The following is a 27,208-nucleotide window of genomic DNA, read 5'->3' on the forward strand; positions in this document are numbered from 1 at the left end:
TGGCAGGCTGAATGCAGGGCATGTCTGGTCCACATGGCCATAGTTTGAAAACTCTTGATTTACAGGTAAAAGGAAAAAGTGCTTGGCATGGCCGTATATACAGAGCGTTTCAGCACGGCAGTTACAAACTTTCAGGAGAGATAAAGTACACCTAGAGGACGCAACACCACATGGCCAGAAACCTTTCCTGACGGAAGTGAAGACACAAACCACAAGAAAGGAAGGACACAAACAGATTGAGAAAACATGTTTATTACCTTTAGTACAGCTAAAATGTTGGGGTGGCTTTAGCTGGTGAACGAGGTAGGTGGTGCTACATACACTGAAGCATTAGAGTGTAGCATGTACACCATGGGGGGGGAGAAGGGGGACAGTTCTATATTTCCCGTGCTACTGGGCTGGTTGACAAAATTCAAATTGCGTTCTTCATGTCTCGAAAGCGTGACTTATATAGCACTATTCTAGCAAAGGTATTTTGACACAAAAATTGGACTTTATCTGAAATAACACACCAAATTTTTTACATATTTCGATTCTACGACTCAAATTATGCCAGACTGCCATGTTTTGTAAAAATCGCATGAGTAGTTTTTAAAAAATTAGCTCTCAAAATTTTAGCTCCTCAGTGTTAATTGAATTTGGCATATATTTATTAATATCTCTTTTTTTATTCTTCCTTTCACATTTTGAAATTTAGGTTCATTCCAAATAAAATTCAGCCTTTTTTTTTTTTTTTTTTTGTGTGTTTTATTTTTAAAAATTTCTATTTTTAAATAATTTTTATAAATTTTTCAAAACAATTTTTGAATTATAACCTATGAAATTTTTACCATCATCATAAAGTAGGTGTAGTTCTTAACATACCTGCAAAAAAATTAGAGTTTTTTATTCAAAATTCTCTAAGCACGAATTTACATATTTTCGCATATTGAAATTTGGCATCATTTTTCTGAGCGATAATAACGCCTAATGTAGTTTATGGATTTTTGCCACAGCTATTTTTAACCTTAAATTTCAAATAAACTTTTACGAAGAATTAATTATATGAATTTTCCCCTTAGTGATGCGTAATAAATATTTATTAATATTATATGAAAAGCTATTTTTTTTAAATTATAGATGATACAGTCAAAAGTCTTAAATACGGACTCGTTGAGACTTCGGCAATTCCGAATTATCGGTTTTTCCCGATTATAGATCATCAGTTTAAATCTGGTAACATGGCATGCAGAAATTATAAAATTAAAAATATGAAACTGTAATTTATGAAATAAAGAGCAATTATGATTTAAAGGGTATCAAAATTTACAAAAAAAAGCTTCATATTTATTTGTTTATTTTATTAAACATTTCTTTCAACGCGCGCATGCGTAAAGCATACATTACGCATAGTCGAAATTAGAAAATTGCAACCAGAAAACTATTTAATGTGTATTCGTGATATTTATAATGAATTTGATTTAAATCATATCAAAGACAGAGTACATCGAGATGAAATACTACATTGAGTAATTAACTATAAGCCGAATAAAATAAAAACATCTGCCCTGAAAAAGGATAGTGCTGACAGATCAACTTCCAGTTTATTGAACGCCTAAACGCCCCCCCCCCCCCCCGCAGAGCAGCGTGAAATTGATAAACAGATTTCGGAATGGTTAGAGAAACAAAGGATATGCCTTTATCCATTTTTCGTTTGATGGACATCGAAACATGCTTTCGCTTTGTAGATCCTTTGACAGCTCCAGAATCGGAAATTCTTTTTGACATAATCGAATGTTCAAGCTTAATTTTATAAAATTGCTCTATCAGTCTGCAAAAAATAATAAGCTGGGTCCAATTAGAAGATTAAGGAACAACACAATCTGCAACATTAACTGAAATGCATAGTTAAATAATTTTAGCTTAGCTTATATCATCCGTTATACATTAAACGCGCATGCGTATACTTATTATGGAATTAAAGACTTTTGACTGTATTATTCAAATTTTTAACTTTTTTTTTTTTTTTTTAATTTTCTTCTTTCTTTCTTTTTATAAAAAATATTTGTAAGAGTAAATTTTTACCTTCGCTGTGTTATTGTCTGCTACTTTACTTTGACTGCCTTTAAACTGAATTCTCTAAAACTGAGAAAGTTCATTTGATGTTTATTTTCACAATGTTTTTAAGCAAACAGGATGTTGACAGTTTGGGTCATGTCCCAGCTTTAAAAATTATATATATACAGTAAGACCCTGCTTAACGCTGTTTTGTTTAGCGCTGTTTCAGTTTAGTGCTCCTTTTTTTTTCAACCCGGGGATTCCTCGAAATTGCTCGCAGCGCTAGGTTTCCAAATAACATATCCGAAACAGTGTAGTTGTGTTTCTTGCTTGGTGCGGTGCATTACGAACACCTTTCTATCATTTGAAACATTTGTTGACCTTATTGTAAGCATAAATTTATATAATACTATAACGATTAATACAGTGACAAATTAAGAAATAACATTATAGAGGAAATGGAAAAACGACTGTCTGTATGAATTGACGACGAAATTGAGCGCAATATGCCATTAAGCCAATCTATCATAATGATTTCTTGACAAAAAGGCAGAAAATTAGAAACACAGAATAGACTGAATGATCTGACTGACTGAGAATTTTATTTGTTTTTATAAGTATATTCGTTTATATTGTTTTATTTTTGTAAGAGATAAATGTTTGGTTTTATTTTTATTAAAAAAACATTATTAAATTTAATACCTAACCAATTTTCTACCTATCTTCCCCTAACCCCATTATTTACATGTTAAGATAGCCTCGTTTAGCGCTGTTTCGCATTACGCTGTACTTTGATGGAACGTAAGCGGGGTCTTAGTGTAAGTATAAACTTTTACATTAATCCTCTCGAAGGAATGTTTTAAGTAGCTAATTTTTCTCTCGTGTTATAGATTGTATAAAAAACATGATCTGTAATATGATTTAGATTGTTTGTAGCCGATATAATAATTGGATCACTCAGTGGTACAGAATGAACACTGCTGGACTGTTTTATTTCTTTCTCATTTAGCAAAAAATCTTTCAATTAAAATATTTATCCTTTGGACTTTGCTTTAAACTTTATTTATAGTTAAAATGCTTAGGAAATGAAAAGCTGTCTTCAACTGAAATGCAGTTGATGTAATTGATATTTTAAAAAAATTGACAAGAATGCAAAGTTTATGGAAGTGTAACAAAATCTTAATTTTCTTGTGGAGAACACTGAAAATAAATGTAGAAGAAAAGTAGGGAAAAAAGTAAGCAAAAATTTGAAGGGGAATTTGGCTGTCAGAAATACCAAAGTGTTTCGAAAAGTTGGATTCTTTTAAATATACTTTCAGAATACTTCAAGGAATTTGGGTGTTCAAAGAGAAATACACCAACAAATACCATCAATTGAGCTTGTGCTAATGGACAAGACAAAAACGATATCATTGCAGATTAGATTAAATACATGATGAAGTAACTGGTAAAAAATGACTGGTTTTCGACTATATGTTTGTATAAATTTAAATTGCGTAATAGAACATCATATCATCATAAATGGAGAATCCCATGATTTCTTAGTCAAATTATTTGAATATTCAGGAATTTATCGAGCAATGTATGTGGATATCACCTAAAGACATTTTCCCTCTTGATGAAACCAGTCTTTCCTCTTTCCTTTTATCTCATGCCTTTAAATTAAAAGAGGCCTTCGAGAGGTACTTCGGTACTTATCCTCTAAACAATAATAAAAGCTCTGACCAAATGCTGATGAAATGGATTAAATTAGATTATTAAGTCACGGCAAAGCATGGCTACCTGCCTAAAAGGAGGGATGCCTTTGTGAAGAACTTTCTAAAGGAAACCAGCTGGTATACACGTTATAATAAGAAAAACCACGAAAATGCTCATGCAACCAGCCCGTTCGCCAAGATCAGAACCCTGGAGCGAACTACCACTGTTCAGCGACTTTATTGCTACCGTTTGTGGGCCTTTATGAAATGGAAGGCGAGAACTTTATTTAAAATGAATGTCAGAAATACCAAGATGTTTCGAAAAGTTGGATGCTTTTTAATATACTTGCAGAATGCCGAAGAAAAAGAGCAAGCCATTAAGAAGAAAAAAATTAATTTTTGAACAAAATTTAGTATTTTTTTAAATTTAAAACTTATTAATCTTATGATATTTGATTCTTATGATTTCAAAAATAAAATATTTGACTAAAATATAAATAACATTTTAAGAAACTAAATGTAGGATGATAAAATTGTGTAAAGCAATGAGCACAATGTTAAAGCTATTTTAAAGCAATATATCATCCTAAGTTAAAATGTCGGTTATACATCTTTTCTGAACGGAACATTGAAAGGTGTGTTAACTGTGCTTTATTGTTTTTCTCTTGTAATATATTCAGTTTTCAGATGCATCGTAGTATGGGACACAAAGTATTCTTCTGAAAGAACCGCAATTCAAATAAATAAAATCAAATCCTGAAAAATTTATATTAATAAATATATTTAATATGCTCAGTTCGAATGAATAAATAGAAAATTTTAAAATAATTATCTGAAGAGACAATGCGGCACAAACAATTAAAATAAAAGTCTATTTCGCACCAAATTTTACAAAATTTCATATTTAGGCATAATTTGAGTCATAGAATCGAAATATGAAAAAAAAATTGGTATGTTATTTCAGAAAAAGTCTGATTTTGTGTCAAAATAACTATGTTAGAACAGAGCCATACATAAATTTCTTATATATCCTAAGTTGTGCATTCGAGACATGAAGAACACAATTTGAATTTCGTCAATCGGCCCAGTAGAATGGGAGATATAGAACAGTTCCCCTCTTTTTGCGCAGTGTACATGGTAGTTACAGCCACGTTTACTGTGTAGCTTCATTTTGCTTGCCGACAGAGTGGAAGTAGGATGGCACGTTACACAAACATGGAGCTTGCTGATATGCATCTGGCATATGGGGACACTGATTGCACTGGGCAAGGCCCACAGCCGTTGTATGCCTAACATTGTGTCACAAGGCAAATTCCCTGCCACACCTTCTTTACAGGAGGTATCACAGGAGGTTGTCTGAAATGGGATCCTTCAAAGTGAGCGAACATGGTACAGGGAATGGCTTGGTACATGGAACATGGGAAGGTAAATATGCGGTGATGAAAGCAAAATATAATAAATAATGATTCGCCAACCTGGCAAATCATTATTTACTATATTTTGATGTCAGAGATATAAAATCAACAATGTTTCGGTTCGAGATGTATACCAAGCAGATATGCAGCTACGGAGCCAAATTATTGTTTCTTCAATAACGAGATATTATTTAGTGACAAAGAAAAATTAAGAATCGGTATTCTCCATATGTTTTATTTATGTGGGAAAATATCAAATGCGCCAGTTTTGAGGTTCGGATTTTAGATCATTCGAGATATTGGACGCTCGGATTTCGGACTTTATACTGTATTTAAAAAATTTTAAAATCATGATGAGTAGAAGAATTCCTAGATAACACAGAAAGGTATAAGTTGACAATTGGATGTCCCTTTTTTTTTATTCTTTTTTGACACTAGGAAGGCACAATTTCAAAATGGCCACTACACAAAACCAAAAGAAGTCAAAAAAGAGCAGAAACTCAGTGTTCGTGTACACATCGATCTATTTTCAGTACTCTTCTGTTTCGCTGCCGCAAATCTCGTCAAGCAGACTTTATTGGCGACACAATACTGTATACATGTAAAAAATGTTAACAAATGATAGTTCTAAGAATTTTTTATTTTGAAGGCATAAACATTTTAATATCGTTAAAATTTTATAAAAAGCCAATAAATAAAGACAATAAATTTGTAAAAAGACATTAATTTAAGAATTAACTATGCTTTCATGGTTTAACATCCTCATTTGCTAGTTCATATCACGTGACCCCAAGTGATCTCACGTAAACTACACTACAAAAATCTAATTCTCTCAGTAATTATCTGCATTAATTTCAAGTTAAATCTTAATTTGGAATACAAGTTTAAAATGCAAGAATTATTTCAATTCGTATGAATATCTTACTCAGAAATTATGTAAAACCGCAGTGCTTTACTTCACTAGTGCATTCTCATTAGAATTGATGAATTTAACCCTTGACTTTGCCTTTCCTATATTTTCGTCTTTGGGTGAGTGGTGTGATTGCATCCTAATTGACTTAATTACTGTGAATGGCCTTAGGGCATAAAATTGAGCTATCTGGTAAAAATTCTATGTAATTTATCATTAACTCATTTATTATCACATAAAATCTAAAAATGATGCATTTGGGATATTTGTTTCATGTTATTATTTACACTCCTTAGATAAAACGGTAGTTTTCCATTTTGCCGGCTCGAATGGCCTTAGAGCATAAAACTGAGCTATCTGGTAAAAATTCTATGTAATTTTATGCCAGTATTGAAAGAAACAATCAATCTGATAACAAATGGCTTCGACTTGTTTTGAAAATGAGGTGTAAAAGGTTACCAGATAGGATAAAAAAATCAGGAAGCTAAACCCGAGTTAAAACTATCATAGTAACCTGAAATGGGGTTTCATCACCAAACTTGAACATAATTTGTCACCAATCAAAGATGCACCCAATTCTACACTAGAGCCCACAGAAATATTTCAGTTTTATTTTATTATTATTATATTTTTTATTGTTAGGAAAAATAAAATATGGAATTGTGATCCTTTTGAGCTTTAGCAGTTTATTCTGAAACAAAATCCCAAATACTCCAAACGTTTCCTTAGAATTGTTGTAGATATTGCTATTTGTGAGAAAAGTATTCTAAATAAAAATCATTTTTAAGAAGTATTTAAGTCCTACAAATGCATTGTTTGCAGTTTAGAATTATTTCTATATTATCTACATAATAACAAGTGGAGCAATGAAGACCAATGACATAAATGCAGTACTCCAAAGACATGAACAGTATCACGAATGTTTTCTTCCCTAAATTATCTGTGACTTTAGTTCTAAGTTTTGATTTTAAAACATAGCATAATTGAATGTTGTGTGCAGTATTTTGTATCCCTGTCATGCTGTAAAAAATGTGCCTATAAACTTATAATTAAATGTTTCAATAATCAGATCACTGTAGTGGTTTCTGATGAACATTTGGATTTTTAGCACAGATATGTTTCATCTACGAATATGCTTACCAAAACAGTTTAAGAAATAGCAAGATACATATTCACTATCACTTTTTTGGCATCTCTGCCAGGCTGAAAAAATCTAAAGTGTTCACTAAATACAGTGAACAAATACTGAATATTTTGAAATATTTCAATCATCAATTACTGGACAGTACATACTCACTGTTACTTTATTAAATTTTATAAATGGTTTTGCAAATAGCAAAATGAACAGAAAAATAATAAGTATTTGAAGGCTTGTTTTAAATAAAGTACAGAGTACAATATAGATTTAGCACTTTCGTAACAAGACTACAGGGTTTGTACACATTTCCTTACATGAAAATTAAGGACTTTTAAGGACCATCAAAGAAAAAATTAAGGACCTATCAGCAAACAAAAAAAAAAAAAAAAAAAAAAAAAAATAGAATAAAGCAATTATCCATACAACCGACTTCATGCTTGTAATTTCACTTTAAGAAACTAACAGAAGTGTGTATTATGCACTATTATTAAATTCACTTTAATACTTACCATAAAACAATTTTGAAAATTAAACTAACTCCCTACAAGTTACGAAGTAGATAACATTAAATTAGGAACATAATTTCTTGAAAAACATGTATAAGTGTATTTTACACTAATAACAGTCACTATTTTAGAGATTTACATGATTATTATTAACTTATTTGATATTTATTCAAACACAGTCAACTACTATTATAATCACAATGTAAGAATATTTTGCAGATTAAAATAACTGATTTGTAAACATACAATTTATTTCCTTGGTTTTTTGAAAGATACTAGAATAATAAACTGTACAATAAAAGATACAAAACATTTGTGCTTTTTTTAAATCTGAAATCTTTTCAGCTATTTTAACATCTAATTTATTTATGTCTATTTTCTTTTCTTTAACTATTCTTCTAAGTTCATTTGCTTTGATAAACAAATCAATGTTCCTGCTGGTCTCAGCTTCATCTGCTAAAGCATCTACTTCTTCATTAATATCTTTAATGTCCCTTTGAAGAAATTTTTTCTTCTGCTTCATATAATCAATTTCTTCCTCAATGATATTTCTTTTCCTTTTTGAATTTTCAGATTTAGTTAAAGATTTTTGTTCTTCTAAATACTGCATATATTTAGACCTTGCAGAAGCTGCTGCTGATCTCATTTCTTTATTAATTTCGATATTAAGAACAACTCCAGAAAATTTTATGTAATCAAATACTGTGCGTTGAAAAATGTATGATGAGTCACTTAAATTTTCAATTTCAATTGCTTTATTTAAAGAGAAGCCCCATTCCACAGAGGCCTGTCCATGTGACAAGATAAGAATCATTTTCACTATTTTCCATACTTTTGAATAGTGAAAATCATGAAAATAAGAAGTGAGAAATGTATCAAGAGAAAGATTTTGAGGATCAAAAGTAGAAAATTCATGTACATTTGTCTTAACTACTTTGTCTAGAAACTCTCCAAACTGCAGCAGAATTTCATCCCAATCATCTTGTAAAACACGTTTATTCTGCATTAATACCGTTAGAACTATTTTCATTTTGTTCTGGGCTTTTTCTGGACTTTTAACCATCAATCGCAGGTCTATACAAGATGTATTTCGAATAAGAGAATAATTTATTGGAAACTTAATGTCATGATAAAATTCATGACATTAAGTGTTGTACTATTGTTAAGACACATTGTTGACCTTGTTTCAATGCAAAACTTTCAGCTTGTGAAATGTCCTTCTTGCGGCATTTATCATTCATTAACTGCTCAGCAACGAATCCCAAATAAACTTTACTTTTATCATTATAACAATTTGGATCATTAAAATTAAATTTATAAAGATTTTATGCTTTAGTTATTTTTAAATATTCTAGTTTCAAAATTTTAAAGTGCTGAAGGCAATCATTTACGAGTTTTAAGATATCTTCAGCAAAAAAGGGAATAAGTGGTTTATCACTTTGATAATATTCAAGGAAAGGCAATAATATTTTCGACAGAGAGAGATAAAAATTTAATTTTATTAGAAATGTTTTATCTTTAGTTGCCTCCAAAATATTTGAGAAGGATTTCGATGAATTTTTTTCAAACTTCCCCATTTCAACTTCTTTAATGTGCAGTAGCAAGTCATCCAATATTTCAATGGCTCTTTCAACTGCTGGAACATTTTGCAACCATCGGTAAAAGCAGAACTTCACAGGTAGCTTTTTTAAGCCAGATATACTTAAAAAATCTTCACGTCTTGCAGGAGAATCTTTAAAAATCCAATATAAGGAGGATAAGAATGATGGAATGTCCCAGCCAGTGGATGACATCCTATGCTTGAAAGCATTGTTAAGAATGTGTAAACCACATGTCCCTAATGTCACGCATTGAATGCTATATTCCTTTGTCAAGTCCTGTTACAATAAATCATAAAATTTCCAGTTTACTGCAGGACCATCCATCGATATTTGTAAGAGTTTTGACAAGTCTAGTTTTTCAACACATTCATAAAATTTGGATAAAATAATTTCACTTTTTGCATGCCCTATAAATGCAGAAGTAAGGTACTGATTTCTGACCTTATTTTCGTGATGCCAGTACCTCACATAAATATCTAGTTGCTTCTTTTGATTTGTCAGATTAAGAGTCTCATCAAATAGTAATGTAAAAAACTCAGCATTTTTACAATGCTTTAGTAACAAAGTTTTAAAATAAGGGCCAAGACCAAAATAACAGATATAAGCACATTTCTTTTCACCACATGTAAACTATTTTGCAATGGAACTATCCGGGAACATTTTAGTGAACAAAGGCCCAATATCATCGCAAGATTTAAAGGAATAGTGGCTTTTGATGCACTTAAAAGCGCACAATATTTCTGCATCTGTAACTTCAGATTTGAAAAGAAAAGAATTAATTTTATTATTTTCTACACTTATTGTTAGCAGTTACATCTTTTCCTGAAGTAGATGGTTCTTCTAACTTGACAAAATTTATGATACTGTTAGAAGAAACTCTGCAGTTGAGAAGGGAAAGATGTTTTGCAGCTAAAAGGGGCATTACATGCAAGGCATTAGTAAAATTAAGTATCGCATATATATGTATATAATGTATCTACCTATATATATATATATAAGAAATATATATATATATATATATATAAGAAGAAATGTATACTGAAAATATACATTTTTTACTATATATATATATATATATATATATATATACAGTACAAATTCCGAGATCCAGACATCCAAAATCTGGAATGATCTAAAATCCGGACCTCAAATCCACCACCAACCAATTTCTTAGGGCTTTTTTGGAGGGAAGGGGTATGCTTTACACATGCGCATTAGATTTTTTCCTCATCATAAAAAAACATGTCGGAAATCCTGATTCTTAATCTCAGTTTGGCGCTAAATAAAATATCTCATTATTAATGAAATAATTATTTTAGCATAAATTTGTGTGATTAGTAACTTGACTCCATAGCTGCGTATCTGCTTGGCATAATCTCAAACCGAAACATTTGTTAATTTTACAGCAACTAATATTTTATATCCTTGATGCCGAAATCGCGAATAATTATTTATTGTATTTTGCTTTCTTCACCGCATGTTTATCAACGGATGACAACTTGAGTGATGACTCATGCAGCGACGCCAAATAACAGAGTATTATCCGATTATAGATTTAAGTTTAATGCGCTAAAATGTTAACAAGGGGAGATTTAACAGAAATTTCTTTCCTTATGCTGAAAATAGATTTTGTTAATGATACTCTTAGGACAACCGATTATATTTAGTGTTATTTGAACTAAGAATAACTGATTTGTTATTCACATAAAGCCAGAACCAGCGCCAGAGCTCGCATGGCCGCACCAGGCGGCAGAATTTAGGGAAGTTAAACAGTTTTTCATTGCGATGACAATGCCCCAATCCTCAATCAATTAATGGAGGGCGAAATCTGTAGTATGGTTCTAAATCCAGAAAATACAGCTACCGATAGTGAAGAAAGTAACAGAGAGGTTACTGAACGAGAAAAAATTTTGATTGACAAGTTATTCGGAATTCTCAACACAGCAATTACAGGACTTGAACAATGGAACTTAATAACTCAACAAGAAATTATATGTCTATAGTATTAGTCTAAAGTATCAGCAGAGAAAACAAATCAAACAACTCACATTGAAAGAAATGTTTAATAAAGTAAACATATAAATATTAAGCTCTTTTCTTTTGTAAATTTTGATACCCTTTAAATCATAAATGCTTCATTATTTCATAAATCATGATTTCATATTTTCAATTTTATAATTTCTATGTGCCATCTTAGTAGATTTAAAATGATCTAATATACGGAAAAATCTCAAATCTGGGATCGCCGAAGTCCGGACGAGTCCAGACCTCGGACTTTGTACTGTATAAATATATATATATATACGGAATGTATATTTTCAGTTAAACTTCTACCCAATAACTTTTTAGTAATTCATGAAAGTTAATTTTGCGTCTAGTTAATTCAGGAAAATTAGTTTCAATTAGTTGTTTTCAGCTTTAAAAATACTAAAAAATTTTTAATTAGTTAGTTGTTTTCAACTAATAATTGTATAACCATTAGCAAAAATAATACATTACTATCAACAGCACAGGATTAAACCAAATACTTAATTGTCTATTGAAGCTTCAAAACGTATTTCCGAACTTCACTTTTTCTCGGCTAACGTTACCGAATTTGCCCTTGGCGACCTAAAATCAAAATGGAGCCAACAGATTTCCCGCGAAATCGATAACAGACCCTCTGCAGAAATAAACTCATAATCCCGATATCCCATACATATAGTATGTGAAAAAGACAATAAACTCCGTAGAAGGTGATAAAAAATTAATTTATGGCTTAAGGCTTAATTGAAACAAACACAGAAATTAAGCTAAGCAAAACCGTGTAAAAACAAACTGAAATGATAAAACGAAACTTAATTTTCATGTGAATTTTCAGCGCTGACTCTCCCATTCTAGAAATTTCAATTTGTTTCAGACAAAGACCACATTTAAGGATTGCCATCCATCAATATCCAGTCTTTGTAGTCAGCTTGATGAAGCCACAGTTTATTGAAAATGCACTTTCCAGGCATCTCGTTTCTATTGGCGTCTGAAGGGTTATGGCCTTCCAGGTTGGAATTGCTCTAATTTTGGCAAATATTTTCAGAATCCCCACCCCTTTTTTTTTTCTCGAGCACCTTCATCATCGCTTTCGCCTCTTAAAGAACTTCCGGCTTCACGCTTTTGTCACAATCTGCCTAAATTTATGCATAACACCTGTTTCAAAAGATTGGGTGAATAGCCAATCAGACACCGATACTTTCGTTCGGGTAGCTAATTGTTTTTTTTTTTTTATCGTTTGCAACGCAAATCTGCCAACAGATTGGTTAAGAGCCGTGCAATTTTAATTCCATATTCATGAGAAATCGCAATTCACACATAGAATGGCATTCATTAGAAATGATAAGAAATGTCAAATGAGCAAAATTAAGAACCGTTTATTCATTTTGGCCAAAATTAAGGACTTTTAAGTACCAAAAATCATTTTTGAAAAAATTAAGGACTTTTAAGGACCGTACGAACCCTGGACAATGATCTTAATCTGGTAATCTTATTTTTTCATTTTTATGTAATAATTTTATTTCAACAAACTTATTATTATTTTTTAATAACTAGAGTGAATGTAATTGTGGCATTATTTTTCTATCAGTCATACATTTACTCTTAAGAATGCTATTAGTCATTTGGTTAATCTTTGGATTATGGTAACTTGGCGAAAATTTGGTGACCAACCCTGCTACAACAACCTGCTAATTTTGTTTTCATGAAATAAAGGCCTCCTTTTTTTTTTTTTTTTTTTTTTTTTGAACTCAAAATTTTTTTCCAATAATCTGCTAGCCAAATTACGCATATGCTAGAACTTTTATGGAACAAAAGTGCTTAATCGTGACGAAGATTAGGTGCAAAATCGGGAGAAAGTGCAGAATTGCCCACTGCTTGCCGCGTTTTTAAGAATTGCACATACACGGTATCCATGTACACGTCGACCTATTTTCACTTAAAAAAACATCCCCGAATTGCACAAAAATGGCACTGTGCACACTCTTGACTTTTCCATGTACACTGCTAAAGTCCTAGCTAATAACCTTTATCACCTTACCAAAATGTCGCCAAACTACCTGTTACCATATTCCGAAGATTAGCCAAGCATTGCATTTATTCATAGAAAACTATTATCATAATCACCTAAGAACAGTTCCATAAACCACTTTTAAGATTCAAGTTTTAATAAACACAGAATATTCAATCTCCTTTACAAATAACCCATTCCCACTGTAACACGAGCGTTTTTTCCTTTTTGTTCTAAATTGTAAAAAAATCGTAATGTGCTTTTTAGCTGATATAAAATAATGTCATGGAAGTCAAACAAGAATTCTTTTTTGGTGTTTAAAAATATTCAGTTTTAAAAATGACTGGTTAATCTTTGGATTATAGTAAATTGGCGAAAATTTGGTGACCAACCCTGCTACAGCAACCTGCTACTTTTTGTTTGGATGCCATTTTGTTTTCATGAAGTAAAGGCATTTTTTTTTTTTTTTTTTTACTCAAAATTTTTTCCAACAATCTGCTAGCTGAATTACGCTAATGCTAGAAATTTTATGGAACAAAAGTGCTTAATCATGACAAAGATTAGGTGCGAAATTGGTACAAAATGCAGAATCGGCCACTGCTTGCCGCATGTTTACGAATTGCACATACACGGTATCACCCATGCACACGTCGACCTATTTTCACTTAAAAAAAATCCCAGAATTGCACAAAAATGGCATTGCACACACTCTTGACTATATCCATGTACACTGCTAAAGTCCTAGCTAGTAACCTTTGTCGTCTTACCAAAATGTTGCCAAACTACCTGTTACCATATTCCAAAGATTAGCCGATTAAAAATATGAAATCGTTATTTATGAAATAATGAAGTATTTATGATCTAAAGGGTATCAAAATTTACAAAAAAGCTTAATATTTATTTGTTTACCTTATTAAACATTTCTTTCACTGTAAATTGTTTAAGTTACTTCGTTTTTTGTGCTAATACTTTCTCTTTAAATCTGTACACAGACATAATCTCTACAGTTACATTGATGAAGTCCTGTAACTGCCGTGTCGAGAATTCCAACTAACTTGTAAATCAAAATTTTCTCATTTTCAGTAACTTCTCTGTCACTTTCTTCACAATCGGTAGCAGTATTTTCTGGATCTAGAACCATACTACAGATTTTGCCATTCATTAATTGATTGATGATCGAGAAACATCGTCATCACAATGAAAAACTTTTTTTTCATCTTCATTTATTACCTTCATTTATCATTTTTGTTTTCCATCTTCATTTATTACCGCTTCTCCACATTTTTTTACACAATCTGTTAATTGGAAAATTTCACCTTTGTTTTGCGACATCCGAAAGCCTTTAAAATTAGCGGCTATCATCATCAAATTTAGCTATCCTTCACTATAACATATTTGGCTATGCATCATGAGCTTGGAGACTAACGACAAGTTGTTCTGTTAAATTTTATCTTGCTTCTATCGTGCACTGAGACATTTAAGCTTGAATTGTATTAGTTATTTAATATACTTATCAGGGTTTTGAATAAATAAATTCCCACATATACTTAAGCCTTATTGAGGGCCAGTACTAGATATCTTACCGCCTTATGCAGTCTCTGTGGGTCCTAAATTCTGCGTCTCTGTGCAGCCATGAGCCCTGGTTCTGGGTTTATGTGAATAACAAATCAGTTATTCAAATAAACCCACTAGGCCTAAATGTAATCTTTGGGTCTATGAGTATCATCAACAAAATCTTTTTTTAGCATATGGAAAGAAATTTTTAGCAAATTTTTCCTCATCAACATTTTTTAGCGCATCTGGATTTCGGACTTTGTACTGCATTTGTTCTCTGAGATAATAAATATACTGAATAAAATAATTGGTGCAAAATGGGAGCTCGAGGAAAGAGTTACCTACGTTGAAGTTTGAAACCTTTGCACACTTGAAAGAATGATATTTTACAGGTGTCCCATATGGATGATGAATAATGCATATATTTGTCAGAAGCTTAGCTATAAACAAAGAACTCCTCCCTTGAAGATTACAACAGCTAATTCCACAATGTCGACAATGGCACTGCACGTTTTGACAGGTATCCCACTAAACCTCAAAGCTCAGTCCAAGAAAACTAGTATATCATCTGTCCATTTCAAAGAAAATGTGATATTTAGAGAGGATCTTATAAATAGCAACAATGTAGAATTAAAGATCAGAAAATAGCACAACCACCCAACCTAACATCAGCTGGATGAAGACTTCACCTCAGTATACAAAGTGTAAAATCTTTACGGATGGTTCTAAGATGGAGGTTGAAGTAGGTGCAACATATCTTATACTCAAACATAATACTGAAATATATAGTGAGTACTATCCACTCAGTGATTACATACTTTATTCTAAGTAGAATCCTTCACCCTTCACAAAGTTAATGCTATGAGCAGATGCAGAACAAATTTTTTAAGGATAGCATGAGCATTTTACAGGCACTCAATAAACGAAGCCATAAGTCTGTATATTGAAGAACCAACAGAAATTATCATAACAATTAATAACAGCAACCCAATCACCCTTCATTATGTCTAGGGGTAAAAAGGCACAACATGAAACAAAAGAGCAGATTGTTAAATCAAGAACAACAAAAACAGGTAGATGCGAAGCAAGATATAACCTTTAAACTACTGTAGGTAACGACAGTCCTTCACTAGACTACAACAAACAAGGATTAATATGTCTCTTCTTTTTTAAACGGATAAAATGTTATTATTCACTTAAAGAGAAAAAACGTGAAGTGCAGAATCGCCCACTTATTTGCTTGGCGCTTTTTAAAAGAAGAATTGGATTTTTGTCAATTTTCTTTGACTTTTTAAGTGAAAATAGGTCGATGTGTACATGGATAAAGGGAGCGCGCAATGCCATTTTTATGCAATTCTGGGTTGTTTTTTTTTAAGGAAAAATAGGTCGATACGTACATGGTTACCGAGTATGTGCAATTCTTAAAAACGCGCCAAGCAGTGGGTGATTCTGCACTTTCCCCCGAGAAAAATACACATATGCAAAAAGTATATAAAAGAACAGTGAACCAACCTAATGCTTCTGCTTCCATAATTACACATGGTGTTGTATACAATCTAACACCAGGATCCTCTAGGTATTTCCGAACTTGTTCATCAATGTTAATTTTGCATTTTAAAGCTTCTTGGCAAAATGTTGCGTCGATCAATAACTGATATGGAAAACGGAATTGGAAATTATTCTTATAAAAGTTTAAAATCCGGCGTACTTTCTTGTGGCGAGAAATCTTCATGGTATAAACAAATTATTCCAATTCACTCGCATACATCAAAGAACAGCACGTGAAAGAACAATTTTATGAAAATAAAAGTAAAAGTAATAATCAGTGTTTTAGGTGGTTTCTAATCTAATTTTTTTACTCTAATTATTACAATTATTAGATCATATTACTTAATTAAGTATTTTCAGCTATTAAAACTGATATTTATCTTTTACATTACCCTTAGCATTTGAAGTCTGATTTAAGTGGTGGGAATTTTCAGTTTGCATTATGGTTCAACTGCATTATTGTTATTAGCAATGGTTTACATTTGCTTCCGGGCAGAAAGTCTTAATGAATGCAAAATAAGACATACTTTTTTTTTTATAATTTTATTTTGCGTCTGTGCGGTAAATCCATTCGAAAATTAAGAGAATGCTAGAAGATACGAATACCAATACAAATACGAATACGGATTCGGATGCACAAGAATTTAAACTTGAAGAGCAGACTGAGTTACGGTTTGAAGTTGAAGCTAATTGTAAAGTGAGTTTAGAATTAAAAAGTGGAACTGCTGAAGTGTTTGGGACAGAATTGGTCAAAAATAAAAAATTCAATTTTTCTTCCGGTGAAAAAGTAGCAGTATTTACATGGCATGGCTGTACTCTAGAATTAATAGGGAAACCTGAAGTTGCTTATATTTCGAAAGAAACTCCAATGATTGTATATGCTAACATCCATGCAGCGTTAGAACAAATGCGAGTAAAAGCTGAAAAAGAAGATGGAAAAGGACCAGTTGTGCTCGTTACTGGCCCTTCGGATGTCGGTAAAACAACTTTATGTCGTATTCTGTTAAATTATGCTGTTCGGTTGAATAGGCGACCTGTATTTGTGGACTTGGATGTTGAGTTATCATCGATATCAATACCTGGTACAGTGGCTGCATTACCTGTTGAAAGGGTTGCTGATATCGAAGAAGGTTTTTCCTCAACGGCTCCATTAGTTTTTCACTATGGCCATAAGAGCCCAGGTAATAATATCATTTTATATAATACCTTATTATCGAGAATGGCAGAAATAATTGCAACTCGAGCTGTGGAGGGGAACCGAAGAGCAGGTGTTAGTGGTTGCATAATAAACACATGTGGTTGGGTTAAAGGTGATGGATATCAATCTATCAAACATGCGGCAAAAGCATTTGAAGTAGATGTAATATTAGTTATTGATCAAGAAAGACTTTATAATGAATTAGTTCGAGATATACCAAAATTTGTGAAAGTTGTATTTGTTCCAAAATCTGGTGGAGTTGTTGAACGTAATCAGATAGCTAGGGCTGAAGCTCAAGATAGTCGTATAAGACAGTATTTTTATGGTGGCTTAAAAACGCACTTGTATCCACATTCATTTGACGTTAAATTTTCAGACGTGAAAATATATAAAATAGGAGCTCCATCAGTGCCTGATTCTTGCATGCCTTTGGGTATGAAAGCAGAAGATAACAGAACTAAACCTGTTCATGTGCAGGTTGGCCCAAATATATTACATCATATTCTTAGTGTAAGTTTTGCAGAAAGTGTAGATGATGATGTCATTACCTCTAACATTGCCGGTTTTATATGTGTTACTAAGGTTAATGTTGAACGTCAAGTTATTACTGTTCTGGCCCCTCAGCCGAGACCTCTACCGAAAACTGTTCTTCTTATAGGTGATGTTCAGTTTATGGATGCACACTAAAAGTGTATTGAAGACTTAAAATTTTTTCGTTGACAGCGTATTCCAAATATTGTCGTAATAATGAAATACTTAGTAAATAATAGGTTATCATAAGCACTGATGACTCAGTGTGACATTTTTATATGATTATTTTATATTGTACAAATATTTAAAATTATATAATTATGTATTTTTATACAGATTAAACTACATCTAATATTAACTACAGTTAATCATAAGTTTCCTTACTTTCAGTTTCGTATGAAGTATTCAGCATTTGTGAAATTATATGTGTGTAAGTTTACAATTGGGTGCCCCTTGTTTTTTGGCGATTCTTTTTTGAAGCCAAGATCAGTGCCAGGAAGGCACAATTTAGAGATGGCCGCTACACAAAACCAAAATAAGAAGTCAAAGAATTGATTAAACTGTGTGTCTATGTACACATCGATCTATTTTAACTTAAAAAACATCCTAGAATTGCACAAACTAGGCAATGTGCACTGCCTTAAATTTATCCATGTACACATCAATCTATTTTCATTTAAATAAAATCATGAAGCTAAAACAAAGTTAAAACTATCATGGTAACCAGAAGTGAGGTTTCATCGGCAAAATTAAAAAAAAAAAAAAAAAAAATTGTCGCTAATCGAAGGGGCACCCAATTCTAAACTAGAGCTATTTTGGTCTGAACATTATTTCTAAAATTGTTTATATCTCTTGAAATTTTCAGCCTTCGTCTTTCTTTGTTTTCATACCATATTTGTTAATCGCCACTACACAAAGCCAAAATAACAAGAATTACACAAACCCGGTATCCATGTGCACATCAACCTATTTTCACTTAAAAAACATCCCAGAATGACACAAACTTGGTATTTCGCACTCCTTTAACTTTATCCATTGTACACCTTGACCTATTTTCACTTAAAAAAAATCGGAGAATTCTACAAACTAAGCATTACACCCTTGACTTTTTCCATGTACACATTGAACTATATTCACTTAAAAAGTCAAAAGAGCAGCCAACAAAAAAATATATAATCTCAATAAACTACATTTTAGATCAACCAATGAAATAACATAAAAAAGGAAATTCATCTTTGCGCTACACAAAGAAAATATCTACTTACCTTATTTACGAATAAACAAGTCGTCGGTCAAACAAAATTCCTTAACAGTATCGAAAAACTTCCTAAAATGATCTGAACTAGAATCTGTATACTTGCGTTGCCACATAAATTGACAAAATAAGAGTAAAAAATATCGTCCGACCATACGCATTTCCTTCCTACAAACAGGACACTTAATAATGGCTACTAAGTAAACCTTTATTTATACACCAGTCAAGTAATGCTTTCTCCATATAGAAACTTCAAATTAATCTTACCACATTCAGCCATTTTACCGTGTAAACCAGAAAACAAGCAATGTACTTCCTAACCAACGCACACGACAAGCCCTTACAAATTTACCGCAATCATGCAACCAATTATGTCATAATTGAGTTTCTATAGCATTCAGCTACTCAGGCTACCATAAATAAACCTCCACTTGGCGATAAATGAAACAACAGCTTCGTGATAATACAAGGGGTACCCTTCTCTATACTCTAACCGAATATTTTCTTTTTCATTGATATCTATTGGCTGTCATGAATGCTCCATAAGATTGAAGTGTAAAAAGTTTTAACTTCTCTGCGAAACTATCATAGTGCAGTATTCAACAGTACATTTTGCATCATTGTCTTTTAATAAAGTTTTGTGTGTTCAGATTCTCTAAATTTATTAATATATTGCATTATAGTATATTAAGATATAGTATATATATCAGTAAAAAAATATTCCCTACCTTTTTCTGTGCCGTGTAAAATAAAATCAAAGCTACTGTATGAAATTGTGTCATTGAAAAGTAGGAAATCTTTAATCCTGCTTTCAAACTTATATAGAAATGCTTGCTTAAAAATCATTTCAATAGGTTCAAATGGAAATTTAATTAAAAGTGCCTCCCTCCCTTCTTTTCACCCTATTCTCACAAATTCGATAAGTTGTATTTTCATTACAATATAAAGTAAAAAATTTTGATTTTTAAATTTATTTTTGAAACTAATAAGATTTTGAATATGCATATTTAAGAGCTAAAATTATTTATTAATTAATTTATTATAATTATTATTAATTAATTTATTATATTAAAAATGCAAATTAAACAGTACTAGATGAGAGGGAGCACATGTGAACAGTTTTTGTATTTTTGACTTGATTTTACTGTGAACTAACCAATAAAAAATTTATTCATATTAATATTTACTCTTTTTTGTTCTGTAATTTGCCCAGCTTTTTTTTTTTATAAAGAATATCTGAGCTTTGTCATTAGTTAAAAAAAATACTAAAATTACTTGGGTTCTACTTAGTTGTGAACATCCGATGGTTGTGATAAAAGATATATAAAACAAATCTGCAAAATATATTTATTTCCATATTCATACATGAAAAGTTATAGAATTTGGTTACATTATTTGCCTGTAATCTTTCAAATATTATAATCATTAATTTCATATAATTTAATTGTAGACAGTTGTTAATGACCAAAATTTTATACTTCTCATACAAATGAAAATTAAAGCTTAACTGTTGGATTTAAAATGAAAAAGTTTTGTTATTCTAGTTACAATCAGTATCGTGTTATCTTATATTAATATCTGGAAAATATTTAAATAATTTACTTTATGTCTGTACAATAATGTAATAAATAATCTGTAGTAAAATATCCTCTTGATCAATGATTATCAAATACAGTGATAAGTGATGCTAGGAAATCAGAAATGTTTTCATTTTAATAATGAGATAAGAATAATATAGTGCAATATAAATAAAATATGCTATGAGTTGAGAAAAGTTCATTGGTGTCCATTCCACAGCATTTTGAGCTCGTTTATGTTGCCTGTATCAAAACAAAAAATTGGATGAAAGAATGAGTACGTGTGATATTGAATTTGAAAATGAGAACTGATTGAATATTTTTAATAGATATGACTGCATACTTAAATGAACTGAAAAAATATTTTTAAGTCTAAAAGCAAATAATAAATCATATTTCAAGTGATAAAAAATTTTAAAAATAAAATTTTACAATCTTACTTTAAGAAAAGTGACAAATTCATTTTTGAACTCAGTCTGGGTAAAATCATGTAAACAGCAAAATAATGACATTTATTGTAATTTTATTTGAGACAGTGCAGATTTTGAGATTCAGAAACACAGCACTATGGTAATATAGCTGATATATTCTTTAGAGATCAAAATTAACTTGTGAGCTTATAGATGAGATAGAAAGTGTTGAGTTATAGTGAGATATACAAAATAAAATTTATTTGGTACTTTTCCGTTTCGCCGGCGCAAATCTCGCCAAGACGACTTTGTTGGCGATAACATACAGTATACACATAAAAAATATTAACAAATGTTAATTCTAAACATTTTTTAAGGCATAAACATTTTAATATGGTTTAAAATTTTGTAAAAAGCTAATAAATAAAGACAATAAATTTGTAAAAAGACATAATTTAAGAATTTACTATGCTTTCATGGTTCAAATTCCTGATTTGTAGGTTCGTATCACATGACCCCAAGTGATCTCATCTCACGTAAACTATGCTATAAAAATCTAATTCTCTCGGTAATTATGTACAGTAATTTCAAGTTAAATCTTAATTTGGAATACAATTTTAAATGCAAGAGTTATTTCAGTTCTTACGAATAGCTTACTGAGAAATTATGTAAAACCGCAGTGCTTTACTTCGCTAGTGCATTCTCATTATAATTGATGGATCTAACACTTGATTTTGCCTTTTCTATATTTTTGCCTTCGTGTGAACGGTGTGATTGCATTCTAATTGACTTAATTACCGCGAATGGTCTTAGGGCATACAATTTAACTATCTTGTAAAAATTCTATGTAATTGTATGCCAGCATTCAAAGAAACAAGAAATGGCTGCGATTTGTTTTGAAAATGAGGCGTAAAAGGTTACCAGCGAATATATTCCTTTTGGCATCCAGTTGTACCATTATTGGCGACTTTATCGTTTGCGCCGGCAAAACGGAAAAGTACCGTTTATTTACTTAGACTTTTATAAAATGATCCTGTTAAAAAAAAAAAAATTGCTGTGAAACTGTTGCTTTACAGCATTAACTTGCTTTAAATATGCTTTAAAGCTAATTTAGCATGATTAAACACAGGAACACACTCATAAAATAGTGTGCTTTTGTTTGTTGAAAAACCTGATTGATTCTTAATACGCCACATTCTGTTTTTAACTGCTATTGCTGTACTTTTTCTTGCATTTTTGGAAGAAAGACATTAAAATTTGGAAACAACTTTCTACAAAACATGGATTTATTTCAAGATTATGGGATTCTACTATCAACAAAAGTGTCTATTAATGGACATGACGTGGTCAGCTGAATATGGTTGACAAAACAGTAATAGATTGGAATATTAACCTGCAGGAATTTTGTACTCATAGTATTCTAAACAGAGCTTCTGGTAAAATCAACAGGCCTAACAAACTAGTAAAAATTGGTGAAAGCATTTTTTTTACGAAATGCAAAAATGAAGCAGGCTGAACAGGCCTGGATCGAATAGGTGCAGGGCCCTTTCTATATATTAAATATTTAAATAAAATTCAAATTCAGTATATACAAATATATCAAATGTCATGGATCATCAGACAGGTAAACTTCTACATAAATTAAAAAGTAAAAATGTTCACAATACAAAAACATTTATTGAATATAAATTTACATCACCGAATATGAATACATGAATTTACATATTTCTAAGTTTTTGTTCTGTAAATTCTTCTAAAATTGTTTGAAAATCTAATTTCCTTGCGTCATCACTTTCAATCGACATAATTGCTAAACTATTTAATCTAACTTGATTCATTGTCGATCTCATATAGTTTTTTTTTTATTAATTTTAGACTGGAAAATGATCTCTCTCCAGAAGCAACGCTTACTGGAATTGTTAAGAATATTCGGAGAGCAATAAACAAGTTTGGAAATGCCGTTGCTCTATCATTATCCGATAAAAATTTGAACATTTTAAACGGATTTTCAAAAAATTCTGAAGGAAAAATAGATTTCAAAGCTTCCATTTCTTCAACTAACATTTTCCCGTTTATATCAGCTTCTTTCACCTTTGGTACATCATTTTCTGTTAACTTAGAATCTGTTAGAGAAATTTCTAATTCAGCTGCACGTTTTTGAAGTACTTCTTTTCCATATTTTGAATTTTTCCCAAAACCCAAATAATTCATTATGATTTTTTAATTGTTCAAAACGATCTTTTAGTGATTCTGTAGCTTTATCGATATCTTGTATGCATTTATCGGGGCTTCAATAAGTTCATCATCGCCTTCATAATTGAAATGTTTCTTTCTTTTCCGAAGCCTTTTATTTCGAAATTCTGTTGATACTTTCAAATCTTCTGCAAGAGTTTTTGCCTGAACCAAAACTTGTTCGAATCCAGTATTTCTGTAGTTGCTTAATCATTTTAAAAGTTTTTCAAATGAAGAAAGTACAATGGATACGTCTACAGATTTACTTTGAAGTTCCTTGCTAACATAATTGACTTGGAACAGTAAATCGTACCAAAAAACCAGTGATACTAAAAATTTATAGCCCTTCATTGCATTTCCCAGAAGTGCTTTAAACAAATTTTTAAAAATAGATAATGATGACAAAGGTGAAGAAGAAACTAATGACAAAGTTGAAGATGAAAGTACTGAGAAACATGAAGAAAATGACAAAAATGAAGAAGTTGATGATAAAGATGAAGAAGAACAAGTAAAAAATGAACAAGAAACATAATTACACAGACCGTAGCCTGAACAGAAAGAAGCAAATATTGGAATGAAAATGGAATCACGGAATATAACTGATGATCCCGCGTCTTCCTCCGAGATTATTACTCAAAAAATAAGGGATTATTTAGTTATGAAAGGTCCTGCAAAAATTACCTTAAATGAGTTTCCGCGCAAAGAGGATAGAACACACTTTTCAAAAGTGCATCTGCATAGAAAGCTTACGAATGATGAAATAATAAGCCGTCCTTGGATTCAAGCCTTCCTATTCCGAATCAGAAGAGAGAATATTTTGTTTTTATTGTCGGCTGTTCAGTATGGATGCCTCAATTGCACTGGCTACTGTAGGATTTAATAACTGACCAAATATATATAATAGATTAGCCACACATGAAAAATCAAAAAGTCATTTGGTAGCTATGTTAAAATGAATAAAGCTTCAAAAAAGACTTTCTGCTGAGCAAACAATAGGTAATGTTCAACAGAAGTTGTTGAACCAAGAAAAAATTCGTTTGTATTCGTTTGTTCTGCTTCGCTTTTAACTTGTGAAGCTTCAAAAATTTCTGATATTTCGAAAAGAACATCATAAAATTCACTTGTTTGGTATCTCACTGCTTTTATGCTTTGAATTCGGCATTCCCACCTGGTATCGCAAAGCGGCTTAACAGTCATTTTACACATTTGAGAAGTACTAACCATCTTTTTGAAGATTCCGAAAACAAAACATCTAGGCGTTGGAGGATACCAAAAAAGGTTAAAGCTTCTGGACAAATTTTTGCCACATATCCCAATACTAGGTTATAATTGTGACAAACGCAAGGAGTAAAAAAATGCCCACAGATGCCAGTCTAGCTTGCACCCCGGACACTTTCCCCTTCATGTTCCAACCATTATCATAGCCATGCTCTCTTATATTGTTGATGTCAAGTCCTAAACTTTGAATTTCCTTTTTTAACACAAAAAATAGATTTTCTGCTGTCCTGCTCTCTACATGTATAGATTTAGATGAATTGTTCATATGTAGCAATATTTGAGCCTAGTAATGTTCCATCCGAAACATATCTGATGCTAAGAGACATTTGTTCTTGATGACTGACATCTGGAGTACAATCCAGAATCACGGCAAAATATTTTCCATATTTTATTCTATCAATAATTTTATTTTTTAGTTTGTTGCCTATTAAGTTTATTATTTCATTATGTATTGTTTTGCTTAAGTAACTTTGGTGTATTTCTTTGGTGGCAATTCTTTGTATATGATCCTGCATTACTGGATCAAATTTTCCAAGTAATTCAAGTATACCTAAAAAATTTCCATTTCGAGCATCGCCTATGTTTTCGATGGATCCTCTAAACGCAATATTACGTTCTGCTAAAAACTGGACTACAGAAAATAATCTTCCAAATATCTTATACAAACGAATTTTTTCTTGGTTCAACAACATCTGTTGAACATTACCTATTGTTTGCTCAGCAGAAAGTCTTTTTTGAAGCTTTATTCATTTTAACATAGCTACCAAATGACTTTTTGATTTTTCATGTGTGGCTAATCTATTATATATATTTGGTCAGTTATTAAATCCTACAGTAGCCAGTGCAATTGAGGCATCCATACTGAACAGCCGACAATAAAAACAAAATATTCTCTCTTCTGATTCGAAATAGGAAGGCTTGAATCCAAAGACGGCTTATTATTTCACCATTCGTAAGCTTTCTATGCAGATGCACTTTTGAAAAGTGTGTTCTATCCTCTTTGCGCGGAAACTCATTTAAGGTAATTTTTGCAGGACCTTTTATAACTAAATAATCCCTTATTTTTTGAGTAATAATCTCGGACCAAGACGCGGGATCATCAGTTATATTCCGTGATTCCATTTTCATTCCAATATTTGCTTCTTCCTATTCAGGCTACGGTCTGTGTAATTATGTTTCTTGTTCATTTTTTACTTGTTCTTCTTCATCTTTATCATCAACTTCTTCATTTTTGTCATTTTCTTCATGTTTGTCAGTACTTTCTTCTTCAACTTTGTCATTAGTTTCTTCTTCACCTTTGTAATCATTATCTATTTTAAAAAATTTGTTTAAAGCACTTTTGAGTTTTGCGAGGCTCACCAGCGGCCGAGCGGTAAAAGTCGCTGAACACTGGTAGTTCGGTCCGAGGTTCGAATCCTGCGAACGGGCTGGCTGCATGGGTGTTTTTGAGGTTTTTCCCATGTGTAACGTCTATACGAGCCAGGTTCCCTTCCTTAAGGCAGATATCCCTTGAGTGCTTTGCCGTAATCTAATAAACCAAACCAACTTATCTGAGCATTCCTCGACGATTGTAAACCTGCAAAGAATTTTTGAAGTCACGCCATTGTCTTTCAACTGTGTTAGTATGAGCTCCAGTTTCAGGATCTACAAAATGGAGGAATGGTTAACTTGCAAGTGATTAAAACCTTCTTCGCTCAAACGGTAATAAGCTTTCCAGCAGTTCGGAATAATCTGGGTTCCCGGCTCGATCCAATCCTTAATTAAAGCGAGAAGAGTATCCGCTGTTCTGTCTGGCACAGCAACTAAAAAACAGCGACTTGAATCGCGCTCTATTCCCCAAAATCCCACTACCCTTCAGTGAATCGACCCTTGTTAACCTTTCTTTTTCCGATTTCGGACTCATCAATCTCTACGAATTTCCCTGCTCCTCCGATCTTCTCCGTTTTAGTTTCTACAAAATTAATTAAAACGTCGGCTACATAACTGCGCCAGTCGGTTACAGCTTCTGAAAAAATACCGAGCTCACATTGAATTCTATCGTACGAAGAACCCATGAATATTTCGTACACTAGAGCTAAAATGACAGCAACTGGAATTTTACTGCCGGTAAAAAAGGAGGAATGTCTAATACTTTTTCACCGTTACCACAATACCATATACGGCTCCTCGGAATCGGCTCTTTTAACCATCTTCATCTGTGATCCACATTTCTCGCACTTCATTGGAGAAGCAATTAGCGAGGTTTCCTCCAAAAATTTAAAATAAATTTCCTCTGACCATTGTAACAA

At 31.9% G+C, this 27,208-nt stretch overlaps 2 protein-coding genes across 2 annotated transcripts in view; one reads left to right on the plus strand and one right to left on the minus strand.

Moving 5' to 3' along the window:
- Nucleotides 1-16,804, minus strand: part of LOC118186466 (rRNA-processing protein UTP23 homolog) — a 29,442-nt gene extending 12,638 nt beyond the window's left edge. Inside the window, exon 1 of the mRNA XM_035356570.2 lies at nucleotides 16,404-16,804. Within this exon, the coding sequence (XP_035212461.1) occupies nucleotides 16,404-16,623 (220 nt within the window). The 5' untranslated portion in view covers nucleotides 16,624-16,804. The remainder of the gene's footprint in view (nucleotides 1-16,403) is intronic.
- Nucleotides 16,805-16,893: 89 nt separating this feature from the next.
- Nucleotides 16,894-20,603, plus strand: LOC118186465 (protein CLP1 homolog). The gene has a single exon (XM_035356569.2). The coding sequence runs from the start codon at nucleotides 17,026-17,028 to the stop codon at nucleotides 18,322-18,324; it is 1,299 nt and encodes a 432-aa protein (XP_035212460.1). The 5' UTR covers nucleotides 16,894-17,025; the 3' UTR covers nucleotides 18,325-20,603.
- The last annotated feature ends 6,605 nt before the right edge of the window (nucleotides 20,604-27,208 follow it).

The sequence above is a fragment of the Stegodyphus dumicola genome, chromosome 8 (assembly GCF_044657685.1).
Source record: "Stegodyphus dumicola isolate Sdum_Otavi_A_Nest chromosome 8, ASM4465768v1".
Lineage (NCBI taxonomy): Eukaryota > Metazoa > Arthropoda > Arachnida > Araneae > Eresidae > Stegodyphus > Stegodyphus dumicola.